General features: G+C 38.8%; 1 protein-coding gene across 1 annotated transcript in view; it reads left to right on the forward strand.

Moving 5' to 3' along the window:
* Positions 1 to 18,852, forward strand: part of LAMA4 (laminin subunit alpha 4) — a 98,681-nt gene that overhangs the window by 63,833 nt on the left and 15,996 nt on the right. The window contains exons 18-28 of the mRNA XM_085056139.1: positions 1,951 to 2,090; positions 3,278 to 3,451; positions 4,465 to 4,607; positions 4,934 to 5,096; positions 7,198 to 7,331; positions 8,532 to 8,703; positions 10,770 to 10,901; positions 11,920 to 12,062; positions 15,304 to 15,439; positions 16,665 to 16,802; positions 18,337 to 18,470. Coding sequence (XP_084912265.1) covers positions 1,951 to 2,090; positions 3,278 to 3,451; positions 4,465 to 4,607; positions 4,934 to 5,096; positions 7,198 to 7,331; positions 8,532 to 8,703; positions 10,770 to 10,901; positions 11,920 to 12,062; positions 15,304 to 15,439; positions 16,665 to 16,802; positions 18,337 to 18,470 — 1,609 coding nt within the window. The remainder of the gene's footprint in view (positions 1 to 1,950; positions 2,091 to 3,277; positions 3,452 to 4,464; positions 4,608 to 4,933; positions 5,097 to 7,197; positions 7,332 to 8,531; positions 8,704 to 10,769; positions 10,902 to 11,919; positions 12,063 to 15,303; positions 15,440 to 16,664; positions 16,803 to 18,336; positions 18,471 to 18,852) is intronic.

Raw genomic sequence — 18,852 nt, forward strand, 5'->3', positions numbered from 1 at the left:
TCAAAAGGGGAAAAAGGAAGAGAAGACTTCCTTATAAGTTGATTATTATACTAGTTGCTTTTGTTGGGGTTTTTTTAATAGAAAATTCAACACATTCAGGAATCACCATTTTACCCAAAATTTACTGTAGTTCTTTAAGGATTCACTAAAATAATGGTATTTTAATGTACCGTAAGCTTTGTATAGAACAGCTGATAATCAACTCTCAGCACATATGTCTTTCAGGACTAAATGGGAATAACTGGAGAGTCTAAAGTTCTTCATAAACTGCTCCTAGACTGAACTTGGAAAGTAAAAAACAAATGAAAACAGCCAAGCAGAGATACTGGCAAATCAGCAACATACTGGCAAATACAGATTTTTCACTCTGTCCGAAAACAAGCAGACTTGTAGGACTCCATGGAGTCTTCTCATACTCTGGGTTGATATGAATGAGCTGAGAGCTGCTTCTGTCTTTATTCACTATTGACTGGAAGCACGGAAAAGTGACTGAAGTCTGCTCCTCCTTCCCTACTTTCCATACAGTCTCCTATACCTGATGATTAGCCCCTTTACCTACCTCTCTGAGGTCTCCATCTGGCAATGTTCAAGGCCAGGTTGGGTGGGGCTCTGAGCAAGGTGGTGTTGTGGAAGGTGTCTCTGCCCCCAGCAGGGGGGTTGGAACTAGGGGGTCTTTAAGGTCCCTTCCAACACAAGCCGTTCTATGATTCTCAGACAGAGGTAAAAATATAATGGAAAGAACACAAGAGCAGGTGGATGTAAGTTGACAACCCCTAAAATGTAACTGCAAACCCTACAAATCTGGTCTTAACCTTTATAGTGAATCCATGCCATTAAAAATTAACTCTGAATGCTGGATCTTTCTTATATGCACGTAGCTTGCAGCTAAAATCACATTTCGTTATACTCAGCTACTTGTACCTACATTTAATTAAAGATGAAAAATGATGTGATGTGTAAATATCCTTCAAAGGGCAACATGTCATTTGAATCTGATGTGATGAAATTGGATTATAATTAAGGGTAGTTATTTTTCCTTCTTGATAATTTTTCTGCTTATCTTTCTGGGAAAGGCCTTCTTTCACTTTGAACACAATAAAGCCCCCACATTTCCCTTCAATAGCAATGACAGCTGCACATGTACCACCAGAGGACGCAGCAGTGAAACACCAAAGGTCCAGGACTCTAACTCCTGGCCTCAGGCAGAGGCAGGCAGGAAAGCTGAGACTACCAATCACAAGGGCTGGGGCAGGTACTAGGCACAGTTTAGGTGCACATGCATCATCATCATCATCATCTAAGGCCTTCTACTATTGTACAGTACAGACGTGATACCACAGCATGAAAGTGGCAGTGTTTCTGTCATGAGAGTGAGCCACATCTCCTGTGCAGCCACTGCATCTGGGAGAGATGCACAGCTAAAAGCTGAGGAAAGCAACCTACACATCTCCCCTACAGTGAATTTGAAGAGCTCAAGAACCATAACCTTTCTGGTTCACAAGGTCAGTCAGATGCAGTTCCCAGGTCAGCCACAGATATCCAGTGAGATGCTGAACAAATAATCCTTCTGCTCCAGTTGCCATATCTGTAAAATTAGGCTTAACATTTATTTGTCTTGAAGGAAGATGAAAAGGTTAAAACTATTAACATTTGCAGAGTTCCTTGAGGAATGCATTATAGAGGCAACACACCACAGTATTACCTACGAGTCTGAAGAAAACACAGTCTCCTTTGTGAAAACTTACTTCCAAAAACTGTAGCAATACTAGATTCTTAGAAATCACAACCCTCTCTTAAACCAGTGCCTCTCCAAATCATTTTTGTGACTTATTCAGAAAGCAGAAGGAGACAGGTGAGTTAACCAAAGAGGATAAGGTGGAATTTTCCTGGTGTAAAACCAGTGTTTCAAGGAGGAAAAAAAAAAAGCTGTCTCTTCTTCTCTAACTGCAGTGAAGAAACTTACAGAAGTTTTCCCTCAACTCCTGGACAAACTGCGCAGAGTAGAGCAGAAGGCACCAGCAAACAATATTTCTTCCAGCATTCACCGGATCAGAGAGTTAATTGCTCAAACCAGGAGTGTAGCAAGCAAGGTAAAACTTTTGGATGGGATTTTTGGTCACTCATGCTAATAATCAAATCTTACCATAACCTCCATTTCCATGGGCTATGCTAGAAGGCCAAACCTGGATGTTATCACCTCCTCAAAACTGGAATAACAGAGCACTATGGAGGTCATTAAAATCTTTAAAGCTACTATTTGCAAGCAGTTGATGTTATCATGGTATTCATGGTAGACTATTGCTACTGCAGTATCAATTTTATATAAAGATTTTGGCACAGTGCATAGAACAGCCACAATAACAAAACCTAATTACCTACAATTTGTAGGACAATTACCTACAAAACTAATTACCATGAGTAATAATTACAGCAATTTAATGCAAGCTTTTCTGACATGACAGCATTTCTTTTTATTTTTTTCTTTTGAATTAATTTTCTGCAGGGTAAGAGAATCTTTAGCTCACATATATTTAATAGAAAAAAACCCACTTTCATTACCATACATAAATAATGAAGGTTTCCTCCATAAAAAAACCACCAAGGTCAAAAATTGAAACAGTATATTTAAATTCACTCAGAGAAATAAAAATTTCAGTGCATTGTTCACAACGCTGGAGTATAACTTAGAAAAGGAAAAATCGCTATGTGTGCAGTGCTTGACTGTTCTTTAAATGTGTTTTGTCATTCAGGTATACTGTGTTTAAACTGGAAAACATTACTTCAGTTATGTTGAAGGCATTTTGAACTCAAATGAACAGGTTTTGCTATTTTATTAGCATCTCATAAATATCTCTGTAGGTTCAGTGATATAATGAGATTACTCATGAACAAAAAATGGTCCTACTAGTCCCAAAGCAAAGAAATAAATTATGGGTAGATGTTTTATAGCTATGTAAGAATTTCATTATATATACATAATGATGTAGCCCTGATTCAGCTAAGCACACATCTATCTCCCACTGAAATGTAATTTATTTTATGAATATGCTTAATCAGAGTTAATTAGGACCTTTAATTAATTTTAAAATTAGTTCCCTTCATATTCTTCACACTGTCTTCCAGAAAAGATTTTTATAAACATACAATTTTACATGTCAACATATAGGTGCAAACTCCACTCTTGCAAGGCTGCTGGCTCAGTATTCTTGCACACTTACCTTAAGTAACAATCCCAGGCAATAAAAATGTGTCTCACCTTGCATATTTGCAACTGCAGGTCCAAGTTTCCATGATGTTTGAAGGCCAATCAGCTGTTGAAGTCAATCCAAAGATCAACGTGGAAGAACTGAAATCTTTCACTTCCATGAGCTTGTACATAAAGCTTCACAAAGACAACCCACAACTGGCAGCATCTCCAGACAGATTTATTTTGTACCTTGGAAACAAAAATGTAAGAGAATAATCCAGTAAACTTTTATGCATTTTTTTTTCATTGAAATGGGTTTGAAGTTTATTTGCCCTCGGTTTTTCCTCTCACTGTTTCTTCATATTTCAAAATTAGAGGTGTCTGCTATATGACTTATCATTGATTTTGTGACAAGCAAAGAGCAAGAGTTGCTGAGACCCCTGTCCTTGAGACTTGTCACCTCAAACAGTGAAGGATTCTCTCTAAAAAGCAAATTAATTAGACTGCCTGGCAGTGTACTCCTTTGATTGTCACTGCTGTGAGCCACACTTGCTATCTCCTCTGCCAGTACCAAGGCACTCTGAAGCAGTTAATGTCACCTGCCTGGCTCCTGTGAGATATGCTTTAATCAGTTTATGCTGCTGACAGTGTCAATTCCAAATCTCTGAGGTTGCAGGCCCACAAGATAAGCAGGCTTCTTTATCTGTGGCTTGTGCTGCTCTTGTACACTCTGTTGATCACTACTTTGAAATAACTGTTCTTTAAACTGTGGTTCTGAAAAGAAAAAAATGACAACTCACAAGCCAGATATCATCCTGGCGAACTGTTACTTGGGAAGGTAAAGAGGCAGGCTTTCATTTTTAAGCTTTCCTAAAGGTCTGCTGAATATAAATCACATGAAATGCCTCTTTGCAGAATATTTAATTGCAGCATAATACCTAGGATTTAGACTATTTCCTGCATGTGGCATTGCACACTAAATAGTGATGAACAGCTTCCCATTGAACATGACTAATTCATGGTCAGCAGAGATCTCATGACCTTGAATTTACCGCAGTCAAATGGATATAAAGTAATATTTCAGAACATTTTTTCTGTACAGTTTTATGTGGTGAAAGCAACTAATATGGGAATAAGTTTTTGTTTCTATTTAAATAGCTTTCAGTAATATTTAAAGGTGTCATTCAGTTTATCAAAGCTTACCTTTTACTTATGTCCTGCATTAGGTCTCTTTGAACGTTATATATCTCTAACATCCCTCTCCATTGGTGTTTTAGGCAAAACATTACATTGGTCTTGCAATTAAAAATGACAACCTCGTGTACATTTATAATCTGGGGGGCCAAGACGTGGAGATACCTCTGGATGCCAAGCCAGTCAGCACCTGGCCTTCTTACTTCAGTATCATAAAAATTGAGAGGTAAAGTGGTAATGTGTATTTCCCAAAAATCAAAGAGTTAAAAATCAAACAGAAAAGGCTGTGTCAGAACTGCCAATCAGGAGTTTTCAGTGCCTGGTTCTACTCCAGCTGAAATAAATGGAAATTCTCTCTGCTTTTGAAGAGCCAAGACCCAAGGGGCCACAGGGAGGAAGACAAAGTGTCTGTAGTCCCTCCCTTCTTTTTCATCCTGATTACTATTCTTCTACTAAGGAAATAAAAACCCCTTCCTAGAGCGGGAGCTTTGCTTGTTCTCTTGTAAGTCTTGCCAACATGAAATTTTCTTCTCTTACAATTCTCTTCTGCAGGATCGGGAGACACGGCAAAATGTTTTTAACTGTGCCCAGTCTTAGCAGCACAGCTGAAGAAAAATTCATCAAAAAGGGTGAGGTCCTTGGTCCTGGCTCCCTTCTTAATTTGGAACCTGCAAATGCTGTTTTCTATGTTGGTGGAGTGCCTCCAGGCTTCAAGGTTGGTCAGATAAATATTCTCTATCCAAAACTAAATAGTGCGAACAAATCTTGCTGGACTTCCATTTAAACACAGAAATGGCAGATAAAGTTCTTATTTAGTCATTTATCATCTTAGGACTCCAACTTTCAGCTATGGCAAAGAAGTTTTCCCTAGCATATTATGTTATACAGTAAGTTGATCAAATTTCTGTGAGCTGCTGTTCAAGTTTCCTGCAAAGCAACAAAAGGAAGGCTTGCTAGCTGTTAAGTAGCATGCATAAACAAAGGCCTATTAGTCCAACTTAACAAAGCTTGCAGGCTATTAGTTTTTTTTCAATGCTAATGAGTTCTTGGTACTTAGCATTTCTCTTTTACAACTGTCACAAAAATAAAAAGTAATGTATCATTAATATAAGGACCTTGTGCGAAACTTGCAGTATAGTCATTTGTTTGAATTTAAATTATCACTGATTTAAATCCATCCTTGTAACAGTATGAAAAGTTGCCTGTGCCAAATATGTCTGAAGACCTGTGTGAGACAGTTGCTTCAGTCTATTTCCTAATAGTCAGCACGAATAAGCACCTCATTTACCTCCTTCTGTGAACATACCAGTTCCTCTTTTGGGATTTAAAAATTGCTGTGAATGATCTTTGTTGTGATAATTTCATGAATAAAAATGTACCTAGAAAGACTTTAGAGAATGCTAAATTTTCTAAGCTAACTGTAGCAGGTGCTAAAAAGATCCAAACACTGATCCATGAGCAGCTCTCCTAACTGTATAAAAACAAAGAAAGATTAACTCAATACATTTATGTATCCCTGAGCTTTGCATTTTTGTGACTACTAGATGTGCCATGGTCTGAATTTTAGATTACTGAGCCCTGGGTGCAAACTGCCTGAGAAAAAGACTGAAGACTGAATAACAGTTGCACACATATGTGCACACACACAAAGTCATCCAGCAAATGAACCCTCCAGGTCTGTTCCAGAGCAAAGCAGAGGAAAAAGAAAAGAGGAGAGTAAAGGAAAATGGGAAGGGAAATAGGACAAAAAGGATTCATGGTATTATTTGACAGGCATATGGGTCCCTTCCCCCTTAGAAAAGGACACCTCACATTTTCATTTATTAAAGTAGAGTCTGATTTGCTAAACACTTTTTGCTTCCCTGTTACATACTTTGCAAATATGAAATGCACTACTTAGCCATTAGAAGTCTCGTGCTTAACATAATTTAAAAGAATAGTAGAAGAAACAAAGGAAAAAAAGAAAACATGATAATTTACCAAATGTATTTGTGCTGCAGATAAGAATGTAATTTTCTTTTACAGCTACTTACATTCTGCATTACTCTATTACCATTATTATTATATCATAAGAAAATGGAAATAATGAGATGATGAAGAAAAGCTACTCACGGTGATCAAACTCTGAAATACAAGAGGTGTTATTATTATCACACCTGTTCCACAGGGCAGAATATTTTAATTTAAAAAGACTGGTCTAGGTCTGTCGGCTTTATTCTTTTGTATTTTTCCTTTCACCAGTGTGTCTATATAAATTCTATTTGCAATGACCTTTGTTAAAAGAAGAAGTTTCTACATCCTGCTAACTGTTCAAAATAATACCTACTGAGGATTACCCACTGGCACAGATTTTGAATCCCAATCTCCTGGGTTTAAAGAACTCTCTCATTTCTCTCTCTTTAATTATGGTATGAAGCTATTTTTCTGGCTGTGAAGGATATCTTTACGTTAGATACGAAATATCTACTGAGCGATTCAAATACACTAAGCTCTGTTATTAGTCAAATCTTGGCCTTTTTCTGTGTTTCCAAGCATGATCCCATCAAAACTACAAAAGAAGTATTTGTTTGCAGTTGCCTTACCTGGCCTAATTTTCTCACTGTGAGACAAGCTAATATGCTCCCTTTTCACTTACAGCCCAAAGGCCAAATCCTGGTAAGGACTGTGAAGACTAGTCACAGTAGCATCAACCTTTTTTTTTTTTTGAAAACACAAATTGCACAGGGACAAAACTGATCCCAGGCACAAATGCTCTCACAGTACCCAACTAAAGAGTGTCACCTTTCTCCCTTTACCCTTCCTTGCCCTTTGCACAGCTCCCTCCCAGCCTAAACCTACCTGGCTTCATCGGCTGCCTGGAACTGGCTACCCTGAACGATGATGTGATCAGCCTGTACAACTTCAAGCACGTCTATAACATCGACACCACCACATCGCCACCTTGTGCCAGGTAGGGGACAGTCCCGTCCTCACTCCTGACTCTCCCGTTTGTTACAAGTGCCAGCCAGTCCTGATGGTACAGTCCTGCTTTAGATTTAAAAAATGAAGGAGATATTGAGCTGTCCCAGAAGGAACTTGGTTGCTTTTAGCTCCTAATTGCATCAACAAGTTTAATTTGTGTGTATATATATATATATATATATATACACACATGGAGGTGGGACTCCTTATGAGTCCCTTTTAACATGACATATTCTATGATTTTTTTTGCTGTCTCCACTAGCTATCTCACAGTCTTGTTCATGCCTTCATAAAGGAAACTGCAACGTTAGCTGGGGCATGTTCCAGGTTCCCTCCTTACCCCATGGCTTGCCTAGGACAGGGCTGCTCCTGACTCAAATCCCATTGCTTCAAGTGATACAGACACAGCCAAGTCAGGTCCAGTTGGCCTGGTAACCCTGAGTGTAGTCCCAGCCTCAGCCAGCAAAGCCCATACAGAAGTTTCTTCCTGCCATACACTCTCAAACCCAAAACAGATATCATTCGCAAACAGGGAAATGCAGCTCCTAAGGCAGAAGGGAACATCAACTGCAGCATGTGTTTAGCACAGACACAGCAGGCATTTTGCTCACACCACAGGCAGCAACAGCAGAACCTCTCTCTGGAAAGAACAGGAGAGTAATTTGCAGCATACATTGGGAAGAAATGCAGGAAATGTTGGGATAGAGCAAACGAGCTTCCCACACCATTCCCACAGGGAGCACAAACTGCTGCTCTTCAGAACAGGGCATACAAGCTGGTCCTGGGCTTCCCACCAGCATCCATGCTCAGCTAAAGTTCTTGGAGAATTCAAATGGCACAAACTGTGCAAGCTCCTAATAGAAATATCTGTGTATCCTTGTAATGAGCAAGTGCTGTGGGCCTGTCACTTTACAAGGATGAGCAAAGAATTTTCGTGTCCTCTACACATAGCACAGGATAAAACCATGATGTAATGATGAAGGAGTTAGATGCACCTTCAAAGCTACACACTATTTTTCAGGAAAAAATTCCCAGAAAAAATCTGAAAGAAAGTCATCAGTCTCACCATTTCCAGGCAGAAGCAGAAGTTCAGAACAATTATTTCAATAAAGTACATAAAGGCCTTTAAGTTCCCCTAAATTAAAATAAGTACATGCCAGCTAATCCTTCCCTGCTTGTTTTTTCATAGAGATAAGTTGGCTTTCACTCAGAGCCGGGCTGTGAGCTATTTCTTTGATGGCTCTGGTTATGCCTTGGCAAGAAACATTGAGAGAAGGGGAAAATTCAGCCAGGTGACTCGATTTGATATCGAAGTTCGAACACCTACAGACAACGGATTGATCCTGCTGATGGTTAATGGGGTGAGTACCAAGTCCTGCTGGTACCCTTTATCCATTAGCACCACAGGTTCCCCAGTGTTTAGAATATCATGGAAAATCCAAAATGCTTATGTCCTCACATTTAACTTCTGGAAAAAGGAAATACTTTGAGTTTGTCTGGTGCATGTATACTTTAGAAAGGAACTGGAACTTGCTCTGCTAAGGCCTCAGGAAGCTGAGGCTGTGATTTGGAATCTGCTTTTATCCAGAGACATTCAGGACTTCAAACTGGTCATTTCCTTGTGAGGATACTTCAAGAGACACTCCAGTTAGGCCCAGTAGTTGTACCTTTATTTAAATGTGAATGCATGATCAAAGCTATAGGAAGTTTCTGTGAAGTAAGTCCCAAAAAGCAGCCCCTTTGTGGTAGCTGCCACTTTATAACTGTGCCTCAGGGTGTACTACAGTTAAATATTTAGGTTACTGAGAATGGAAAGCAGTCCAAATAAAAAGACTTGATCCAAATATCAGGAGCTTTTCTGAAGTGTTAGAGTTATGCAATCTCTGCAAGAGTTTGAAGAAAGTAGACTCCACATGAAAATATCCTCTGAAGACAAACTCAGATTTTTTTTGACCTCTGGGCATTTCCACATCAAGCTTCCAAGTTCTGTGTGGGTTACAAACTAGTAAAGGCACAGAAAACATTTTTCTACATAGGTGCAGTCCACAGACACTTGTGCAGACACCTACATGGAACACTGCTTTAAGCATTTAGAAGGAAAAAAATCCACTGTTACTAGAAGAGCTACTCTCTAGTGTTTGCCTTTAGAGTAACTTCCAGAGGAGAGTTATGGAGAGCAATTTGCTCTGCAGCATAGCATGCTACGACTAATCTTTGTTCTTCGGAAGTTTTGACCAAGCAGCTACTGTTAAAGTTTAAGAGTCTCTATTGCAGAGCACTTATTTTTCTTCCAAGCAAAAGCACCTAAAGATTTCTTGGAGATGTATGCACTTCAGTCAGTGGAAACTGCAATCAACTGTGGGAGACCATGCCTGCTCACAGGCACTTTTAGAAAATCTGTGTAAACTGGTCCATTATTCAGTTCTGCAAGGACAGCTCATAAATATTCCGAATGTAATCCTTGTTTCATTTTCAAGTTTAAGCTGTTCAGAACAAACCCAAGCTGCAGTTTCACTTAAAAGTGCTAGATTGAAACCTAGCCTTACTCTTTAAGTAATGACTTCTGAAGGTGGGCTCATTAATGTTAAAGACAGCAGTTCTTGGCCTGCAGTAGTGTTTTGTGAGTTATTGTTCCCATGTTTCCATTAGGCATGGAAACAACATCAAGAAAACTAGGAGAGAAGACAAACATTAGCATTGAAAGCATAAACCCAGATGCACGTTTGCTGTAAACTTTTCTTTCTGTTTCTTTACGGTCAGTTTTGGAACAAGACTAATTCTAGGGTGCAGATCTTCATTTCAAGCACTCCCTAAAGATTTTCTGAAGTACAGCTCCTGTTTATAAAGTTTGGGTCACCCAGCCACAGAACAAAAACTGAATTATAAAGTAGGAGCAGTCAGGAATTCTAGAAACCAAATCCATAGTAAATACACTCTAGTTACTGCTCACCTTTCAGTAAATACACCAGTGCTGATCAGGGCTGTGAAAAGACAAAATCCTGAGTGATTACAGACATCATGATAGAAGCTGCTAATGCAGATACAGCCATTTTAGCACAACATTGTTTTTAACAGTATAATATCTTTTAATTTAGGCCATGTGGTATTATTTTAACAGCAAATAGATATGTTTGCATCAGGAATATCCTGATGGTAAAGAATAGTGACATTACTGTGTTACCAAATACTATTTCTGTAAGGAAAAAGTTCACCAAGTCTTCCAATAAGTGCCACTTATTAAACAATTATGTGTGCATATGCATGCATACACATATAAATACAAAAATATAGAAACTCTATTATAATTTTGCAAATAAAAATGTATTTTCCAGCATGCTTTTCACAATGTCAGTCTCATAACACTTTTTTAATTTTTTGAAATTGCTGCCACATCATCCTTTTTTGACTGCTGTTTTGCTTTACACAGAGCATGTTCTTCAGCCTGGAGATGCACAATGGTTTCTTGTACCTCCGCTATGACTTTGGCTTCAGCAACGGCCCTGTGCTTCTCGAGGACTCCATGAAGAAGGCTCAGATTAACGATGCTAAATTTCATGAGGTACAGATGTGGTTACTATCACAGCCTTTGAACAACTATCCCAGAAGCTCCAAGCAGCAATAATTGCTCCAACACCCATGAAAGAAGCAAAAGGATGAGGGTGCAGGGGGTAATATGGTAGAACAGGGAGAAGAGTAGAGTGCATGCAAGTCCCACCATTAACAAGCAGTGGAAAGAAAAGGCTCTCCCTGCCTCCTCGTAAATCAGTGCTTGTAGACAGACTCTGTGTATTACTAGCCAAGGACAGGACCGTTCACATGTGAGAAAGTTTTATTAATTCCAGATGAAATTATTCGAGGACAACTGTCTATATCAAATATAAAAATTTCTTCAACTAAAACCATGTCATTATGTTAACTTGACCACCTGTATTACAAGAATTTTGGCACCTCCAATTTCATTAGAAAAGAGAGTTGACTTAGTAGCAACCTTTTGTATATGCACAGTATTTTAGGGACTTTGGCAGATGTAAAATACCTACTTGTATTTGGTTTCAGGGAATTTGCTTTAAGCAAATGTAACTGTGACAGCAGCAAATCCCCCTTAGTGAGTTGCTTCTTCTGCCTTTTACTTGATGTAAATTCAAAGTCTGATTCCTGACCAAAACTACAGCTATAGTTCTGTTCATGTTTAAGCGGAGAACAATTAAGCTTTTTATGCTCTGACAAAGAAATAAGTGTTTTAAGAAGTATGCTCTAGCTTCTTGGATGAATCAAGAAGGCATTCTAAAGTTTATGGAGCTTATCTGTTTGCCACAGTGCAGAATTTGACATGAGTACTTTCATTTGGTTTGTTCATAATTGAAATATCCTGAGGATTCAGTCATCAGAGAAATATGATACTAAAATAAGCTTCCTACAAGTAATCATTGTCAGCCTCTCCCAATTTACAAAGAAACTTCTCTGATAAATGGGAAGAACTTTTCAAACAAAAAGATAGAAAGATGCAATCAATTTTTCAAGATCACCAGAACAGCTTTCAAAAGATGACATTTTTAAGCACATGCTTTTCTTTACAGATTTCTATTATATATCACAATTCTAAGAAGATGATCTTGGTAGTAGACAGAAGACATATAAAAAGTGTGGACAATGAAAGAACAGCAATGCCATTCACAGATATTTACATTGGAGGAGCACCTGCTGAGATCTTGCATTCCAGGTTGGTTTACAAACAGTATTTGATAGTTATTTTCAAGTAATCACCATGTTTAAGTTAACTTGTATGGCCTGACCTTAAGGCGTAACAATAAAACAATTTCTTTGGCATCAACGTTATGTAAAACAAGCCCTCAGACACTCTTCTCAGTGTCTCTCAGAGCTCTTAAGTACTGAAGGTTAGGCTTGATCCAGGACAGTTAATTTGTATCGAAACTGGCCCACTTTTAGTAAGAGTGACAGGAGCAGTTGTATTCTTAAAACAAAAGGCATTTTCGAAGAACATGTTAACATATGAAATTGCTATTGCTCCTTGCTCTGCGAAAAGTGACAAGGCCTTTGACCAACCACAGTTTCAAATCTAAAGGTGATCTTTTTCCCACTAAGCATTTCAGTTCTGATTCATCTCAGGTTCTCTTTCAGTCTAAGTCAGCTGCCTCTGTGTAGGCGTGGGAAGAAAAGAAAAAAGTCTAATTTTCCCATTGTGCCATTTGACAGAAACCAACTTTAATCTCAGTAGACTATGCAGAAACTCTCATTTCCTGCCATAGGAATCTGCTGGGCCCCAGAGTCATGCTCTGAGAGCAAACTGGCTGCTTGAAGAAGAGTATGCTCTTCTGATAGGCAGTATTCATTGCCAGGGTCAGACAGCAAGGCCAGAATTCTCAGAAGGGCTCCAGCTGCTGTTTCCAGTGCCACAACTGCTAACAAGAATACCTTCTATGTTTTAAAAAATAGGGGAAAAAAAAAAGGCAAATGTTACACAATAGTTTCTAGGATTTAGTGGTAAAGCTCCTGAAATTTTATTCTTTATTTTGTTGTCAGAAGAAACTGTTGAATTTATAAATATGAGATACAAAATAGTTAATCTTTAAGCCTTTAAGACAGGGACAAACTTCATGTAAAGAAAAATTATGCCTTTCAATCCCAGTAATTATTTGAACATGCAAGCAAAGTGGTAGGCAAGGGAGAAACAGGGTGTATAATTTATCTGTCCTTTCAAATAGTTCTTTACAAAGGTCTATCATAAGGGGCTATTAAGAAAGCTAGTGGAGTGGAGAGAGAAAAGGCTGCAGTGGATTAGAAAGCAGCTGGGAAAGAGAAAATAGGACATAGTAGTAACTTTTCAATTTTCACAGTATAAAAAGTCTATAGCACATGCTAAAAGGATCTCTCTCAGGGTTGGTATTAAATACATTAATGATCTAGAAAGAAAGTACAGAAGTATGGTGAAAATTACTTTTATTAATCAAGCCTAAAGAACTCTGAAAAAGCCCAGAAGGACCTAGAAATCTAGGCAATTGAGCGACTCAATGGCAGATGAGATTTGTTCACAAATGTAGGATAAAGGATGAATCACATGAATTATGCCTGCAGATTTCTGAGCAGATTGTGGTTATTCTGAAAAACACCTGGAAGGTACTGTCAAAGCAGGAAAAATAACATATCAATTAACAAGCTGTATCACAAAAAAACTACCATAGGCATTTTTGAAATATTATCAAATATAATGTTGAAAAATATATACAGAAATTATTTAAGCAGAGCTGCAATTTTGTCTCTGACATTGTACTCAGCTTTCATTCTCACAAAAGGAGTAGACAGCTAAAAGGTATGGGCCAAATGTTGTAATATCATTCCTTTTCATCTGGAGCATAAGTTAGTCTTCTACTGATGAGGTACTACTCTCTCTCTACAATTACTATTTACTACTGATATTGATGCTTCCTCTTTGCAGACACTCACATTTAATTGACTTTGCAGGGCAGTAGCAGGAGGGGAAACTAGCTCTAGTCTTAGAGTAGTTTAATATTCTTCTAAAGTGGCATATTTTCACTCACTTCAAATGCACTTTTCTCTGTCACTTGCTTTTTTAATCCAAATAAATGAATCTGGAAGTACCACTACACGTTATTTTTCTCCCACCTCAGTCACTGCATACAGCAGAAAGCTAAGGGTAGGTAGGAGTTCTGGGAACTTAACTCTTAGATGAGATAAGAAATGAACTCAGAAGCCTTTCTTTAGGGGAAGGTTTTTCTTCTACGGTTCTTTGTTGCTAGAAGGCATATTTGTGGCATCCAGCCAGCCTCATGGTTATTCAGTGTAAAGGTTACACTAGTTGATGGATACCCCACAATTTGGTCCAAATCCCAGTAAGGATGGCAAGAGCCTTCCTGTTGATTTTGTCTTCCTGCTGATTTAACTGAGGACCAAATGAAGCCCCTACAGCACTCCTTCTCTCACTGTATTTCAGACATGTACATCTGCACTACTTCACCTGATGGTCCCTTTTTGTCAGTGCAGAAAAATAAGCATTTCCAGACTCTGATTCATGTGCCACATTTCCAATGTCTGCGTTACAATGAGATAACTCACAGACAGCTAGTGCAGGTAGCAGATGTCAGCAGTACCAAGTCACGAGGTGAAGAGAATCCCATTGTTAAGGTTCATCTTGCTTAAAGAACAAAGACTGTTTCCAGGTAGCCAGGTCAAAACTCTGGATTTCACATTCACTCCTTCAGTGTATTTGTTCCCTAGTTATCACCTGGACTGGTACCCTGTAGCTCCCATGTAATTTCCTTGCCTTGTCACAGACTCTCTGTGATTTTACGCAAATTACTTCTTCATGCACCTTGAGAATTGTGAGGATAAATTCAATTATATTCACCCCGTGCTGTAATGTTGTGGTATCTTGGCAAGGTGTGAAGTTGAAAAACTCAGAGTAGTGAGCAGGAGCAGAGATGCACTGCTGTGCTCTCCACCTCAAATCTGACATTAAAGGCATCCTGGAAGCCCACCCGCTGCTCGCATTTAAACTTATGTAAACCCACATAACAGCAAGTAGAATTTGCTCTTACTTCCCTGACCTCTTTTAGTATTTTTATTAAAAAATAGAGGTCCATTTGCTTGCAAAGGCAAGAATGGAGCTTGCTAGTAAAAGCAAGACAGGAAAACTAAATCAGAACTTTTCTTCAAAGTTCTAAAAAAATTGACATAAAAATCTGTTTATTTTCACTATAAGTAGTTATAAATACATAATATTAACTACAATTGGTGCACCTGGACTTTTCAATACACACAAGGTAGCTCATTAGTTGTTTTACATAAAGATGCAAGAACTGGGTACTAGTGAGGCAAATGACTGAAGTTCTTCCAGGCCTTTTTAGAGCATCTTGGCAAAAAAAGCCTGTTCAGAAAGACAAGGACTATCTAACTGCAGCTTGCTTGGCATTGTTTTCCAACAGCATTAGTTCACATCTGGCAGGAAGTATCGGCTTTAAAGGCTGCATGAAAGGTTTCCAGTTCCAAAAGAAGGATTTCAACTTGTTGGAAGAACCAGGAACCCTGGGAATCAGCTATGGGTGCCCAGAGGATTCACTGGTAAGCATAATACTATTTGTGACACAACAGAAAATTTTGACAATGGATATAGCTGGGAGCTTCAGTTTTACTCCAAACAATGGAAAGACAGTCTTCCACCAAGGAAATGACCATTGACTGGCAGACATGGGGGGAGGGGAGGGGGAGGGTGTGCCTGTTAAGTCTTCTGACATAATACCCAATTTTCACTCTGAATTATAGCTCAAGGTCTTCCACTTAAAATTCTCCTCATATGTGAAATTGCAGTGTGAGAGCTGGATCTGAAATAAATTGTGTGCTGTATTCTGAAAGTAAATATTCCAATGTAATTTGTTTTTTCTTAAAGGTACAAGGGGAATTGTCCTTACATGCATTCTAGTACAGATGTGTGAAATTGAAAAGACAGCAAAATATTCACCCTTCCAATGTGTTCTCCCCTTAAACAAGACCAGCTCTTCCTCTGTGACTCACAAACCAACTGCACCAGCATTAGCACTGAGAAAATTGCTATTTTGCATCTGGCCCTTTCCATAATTCATCACTTGTCCATTACAATGCAAGGCTGGCAAATCCAAACAGTGTTTGGGATCTTCATCCTGCCACCGTGTCTGTCAAAAGCAGTGCTGCAAACCTGCGAAGAAGGATCCTTCCGATTGTAAACTCATCACACAATCTCATCCTCTGTCAAAAAGGAAACTATCTGCAATTTGTCCTACCTAGTTTTACTCCTAAGACTCAAAGGGTTATAGGGTTATAGACCACCACATCCAACACCCTTAACCCTACCCCAGTACCCAGCACAGCACACAAAGTAATATATCACATGTTGGGACTGTGACTCAGTGCCACACAGCTCAAACAGGGGTGTGAGCCCCTCTGCTTCTACTTTTCATGCTCACTAATATCAGCAGACTTAGGATGAGGCCAGGATCTCAGGAAGCTGAGAATAATTTGACTTACACTAAAATTGCTACACTTTCTCAAGATTTTCCCATGATGTGAGGGAAAGCCTAGGTAAATTAGGTTAAGATATGCAAGAAAAATGGAAAGCTTTTGTAAAACTGAACTAGCTGCAACTTTAAAAAAGAAAAAAAATTAAAAGGAAAAGGAAAAAGGAAAAGAAAAAAGGGAAATGAAAAAAAGGAAAAGGAAGAAAAGGAAATGGAAAAGGAAATAGCCTCATTCTTTGTATTACTAGAAGGTTTTCTGAGGTTTACTTGTTAATATTGTTTTATTTAATACACAGATGTCCCGCAATGCATATTTCAATGGAGAGAGCTTCATTGCATCAAGCCAAAAAATGTCCCTCTTTACTGAATTCGAAGGAGGCTTCAATTTCCGGACATTGCAGCCCAGCGGGCTGTTGTTTTACTATTCTGAAGGAGTGAGTATCTATTGTTTTACAGTTTGTTTTATTTTACTTTTGCATTTTTTTCCCAGGGGAATACTAGGGGAATAATAAAATTTCTCACTTTATGATTTTATGATAGAGAAAGCAGTCTGCAATATAGAAGCATTCACTGGTGACCTCATTTTTACAGTTTGCATTTGATCTACAGATGAAACCCAGCAATGCTTAGAACATTATTTTGATGCTGAGAAGAGGACTGGATTATATGCCCAGAATTAATATGCATTCATTTGTGCTCGGTGAAGTCCTTAGGGCAGAAATACACAGAGCATCTTGCTGTGCTCAGCAGCACTGCAATCCCTATTTGGACCTGCAGGTGCTACCAAAGTACAAATAATATCAAGGACCTGACATTTGCCATCTAGAAAATCACCTACAAGCAAAGTTTATTTGAATTAGTGGCATGGTATTTTGAGCATTGCTGAACTGACAGAAATCAGTCAGAAAGCTGCTTATATTCCCAGATGGCACTCAGACCTCCATGTGTGACTGGGCAAAGCTGCACTTGAGAATGGCTTCTTGCAGCTATGGGAAGCCAGGCTGCTCTAAATACCCCCTCAGAAGTGTGACATGGGCAGAAATATGGACTTGCACTCTCAAAATGTTGTGTGAGACAAAGCAATCCAAAGATCCTGCAGGCTCAGACTGACATCTGCAGCAAGCATGAGCTCAGATGACAGAACATTTGCAACCACCCCCAAATGTCTGTTCTGCTATGCTTGCAGAATATCATCAGCAGTGCAGCAGAGAAGGCTGTGTGACACCGATAACCACTCCTAAACTTTCACGTGTTGCAGCCTGGAGTATTACCTTAAATTGAAGTCAGTAACAGTGTCAGTTCCCCACATCGTATGCATAAATGAGGCCTCACACACATCACTTCAGGATTTAACTCTCAAAGCTCTAATCCTATGAGGTGCCAAGTGCCCTACTTAACAAATGGAAGTTCAGCTATTTAGCACTTGGCAGAATGAGACAGAATGATTCCTACCAGTGCACAGTGGCAGTGCTTGCTCTAATGGAACTGAGAGCATTTCTGCTAGTGGCACAGTGATCCCGTATGCCTGACCCAGATAGCACATCTTATCTCTGAGATAATTTTGAGAGACTGAACGGGTCCGATCAGAGGGAATTAAAAAAAGAAAAAAAATGTCTTGGTCTTATGACAGCAGGAATCTCACAGTAACAGCTGCTCAATACAGTTCCAGGGTACCAGAAACACAAATGAAATGTAAACATCATACATTTGTGCTACACGAAAGGAGCTCATGTGAAAGATACATGACACATAATCAGCAGCAGAATTCCCAGAATTCAGGCTTAAAAAATGGCAAGAGTATAAATTCTAATAATATCATCTCTTGTTTTGATTCTTAGAGTACATCTTTTTGCAAATAAGGCACAAATGTGGAAAACAGACAGAATGAAAATAAACAGGCAAATGCCGAGAACTGATAATTTTTGTGTGCAGTATTTCCTTATGAAAATGCTTTTGTCTGTATTTCAGTCAGATGTGTTATCCATCTCTATGGAGAGAGGTGCTGTGGTTTTAAATGCAAGTGGAACCAAAATTCAGTCACCAGACCGAAATTACAATGATGGAAAAACTCATTTCATCATTACTTCTGTCACTCCAGAAAGGTAAAGCTGTCCAGCATCTTTTATTCCCTAACTTTAGAACATAAATATTCCTTGTAAAGCACATTATCATTTAACATTCACTTTCAAAAGCCTCACTCACCTGAGAGGGGCATTTTTTATGTGACTGATTTTTAAATGTGATTGAAAGCTGGCCAGCCTGGCCTGAGCACCAGATGACGGGAATTTTTAATAAAACTGAAATAACAGTTTTTCTGAAAGTTTAGTTCTTTTTTGTCCTCAGGTAAGAGAACAGTTTTATAACATTTAGGACTAGCATGAGATTCATTTTTCAACAGGATTGATTCTTCTAATTTGTTAAAAAAATTTCCAGTTGACCCCAAAGTAATTGAGGCATCTTCACATAAAGCATTCATTTGGGATA

This window comes from Lichenostomus cassidix, chromosome 3 (assembly GCF_008360975.1).
Source record: "Lichenostomus cassidix isolate B80296 chromosome 3, HeHo_3.0, whole genome shotgun sequence".
NCBI lineage: Eukaryota > Metazoa > Chordata > Aves > Passeriformes > Meliphagidae > Lichenostomus > Lichenostomus cassidix.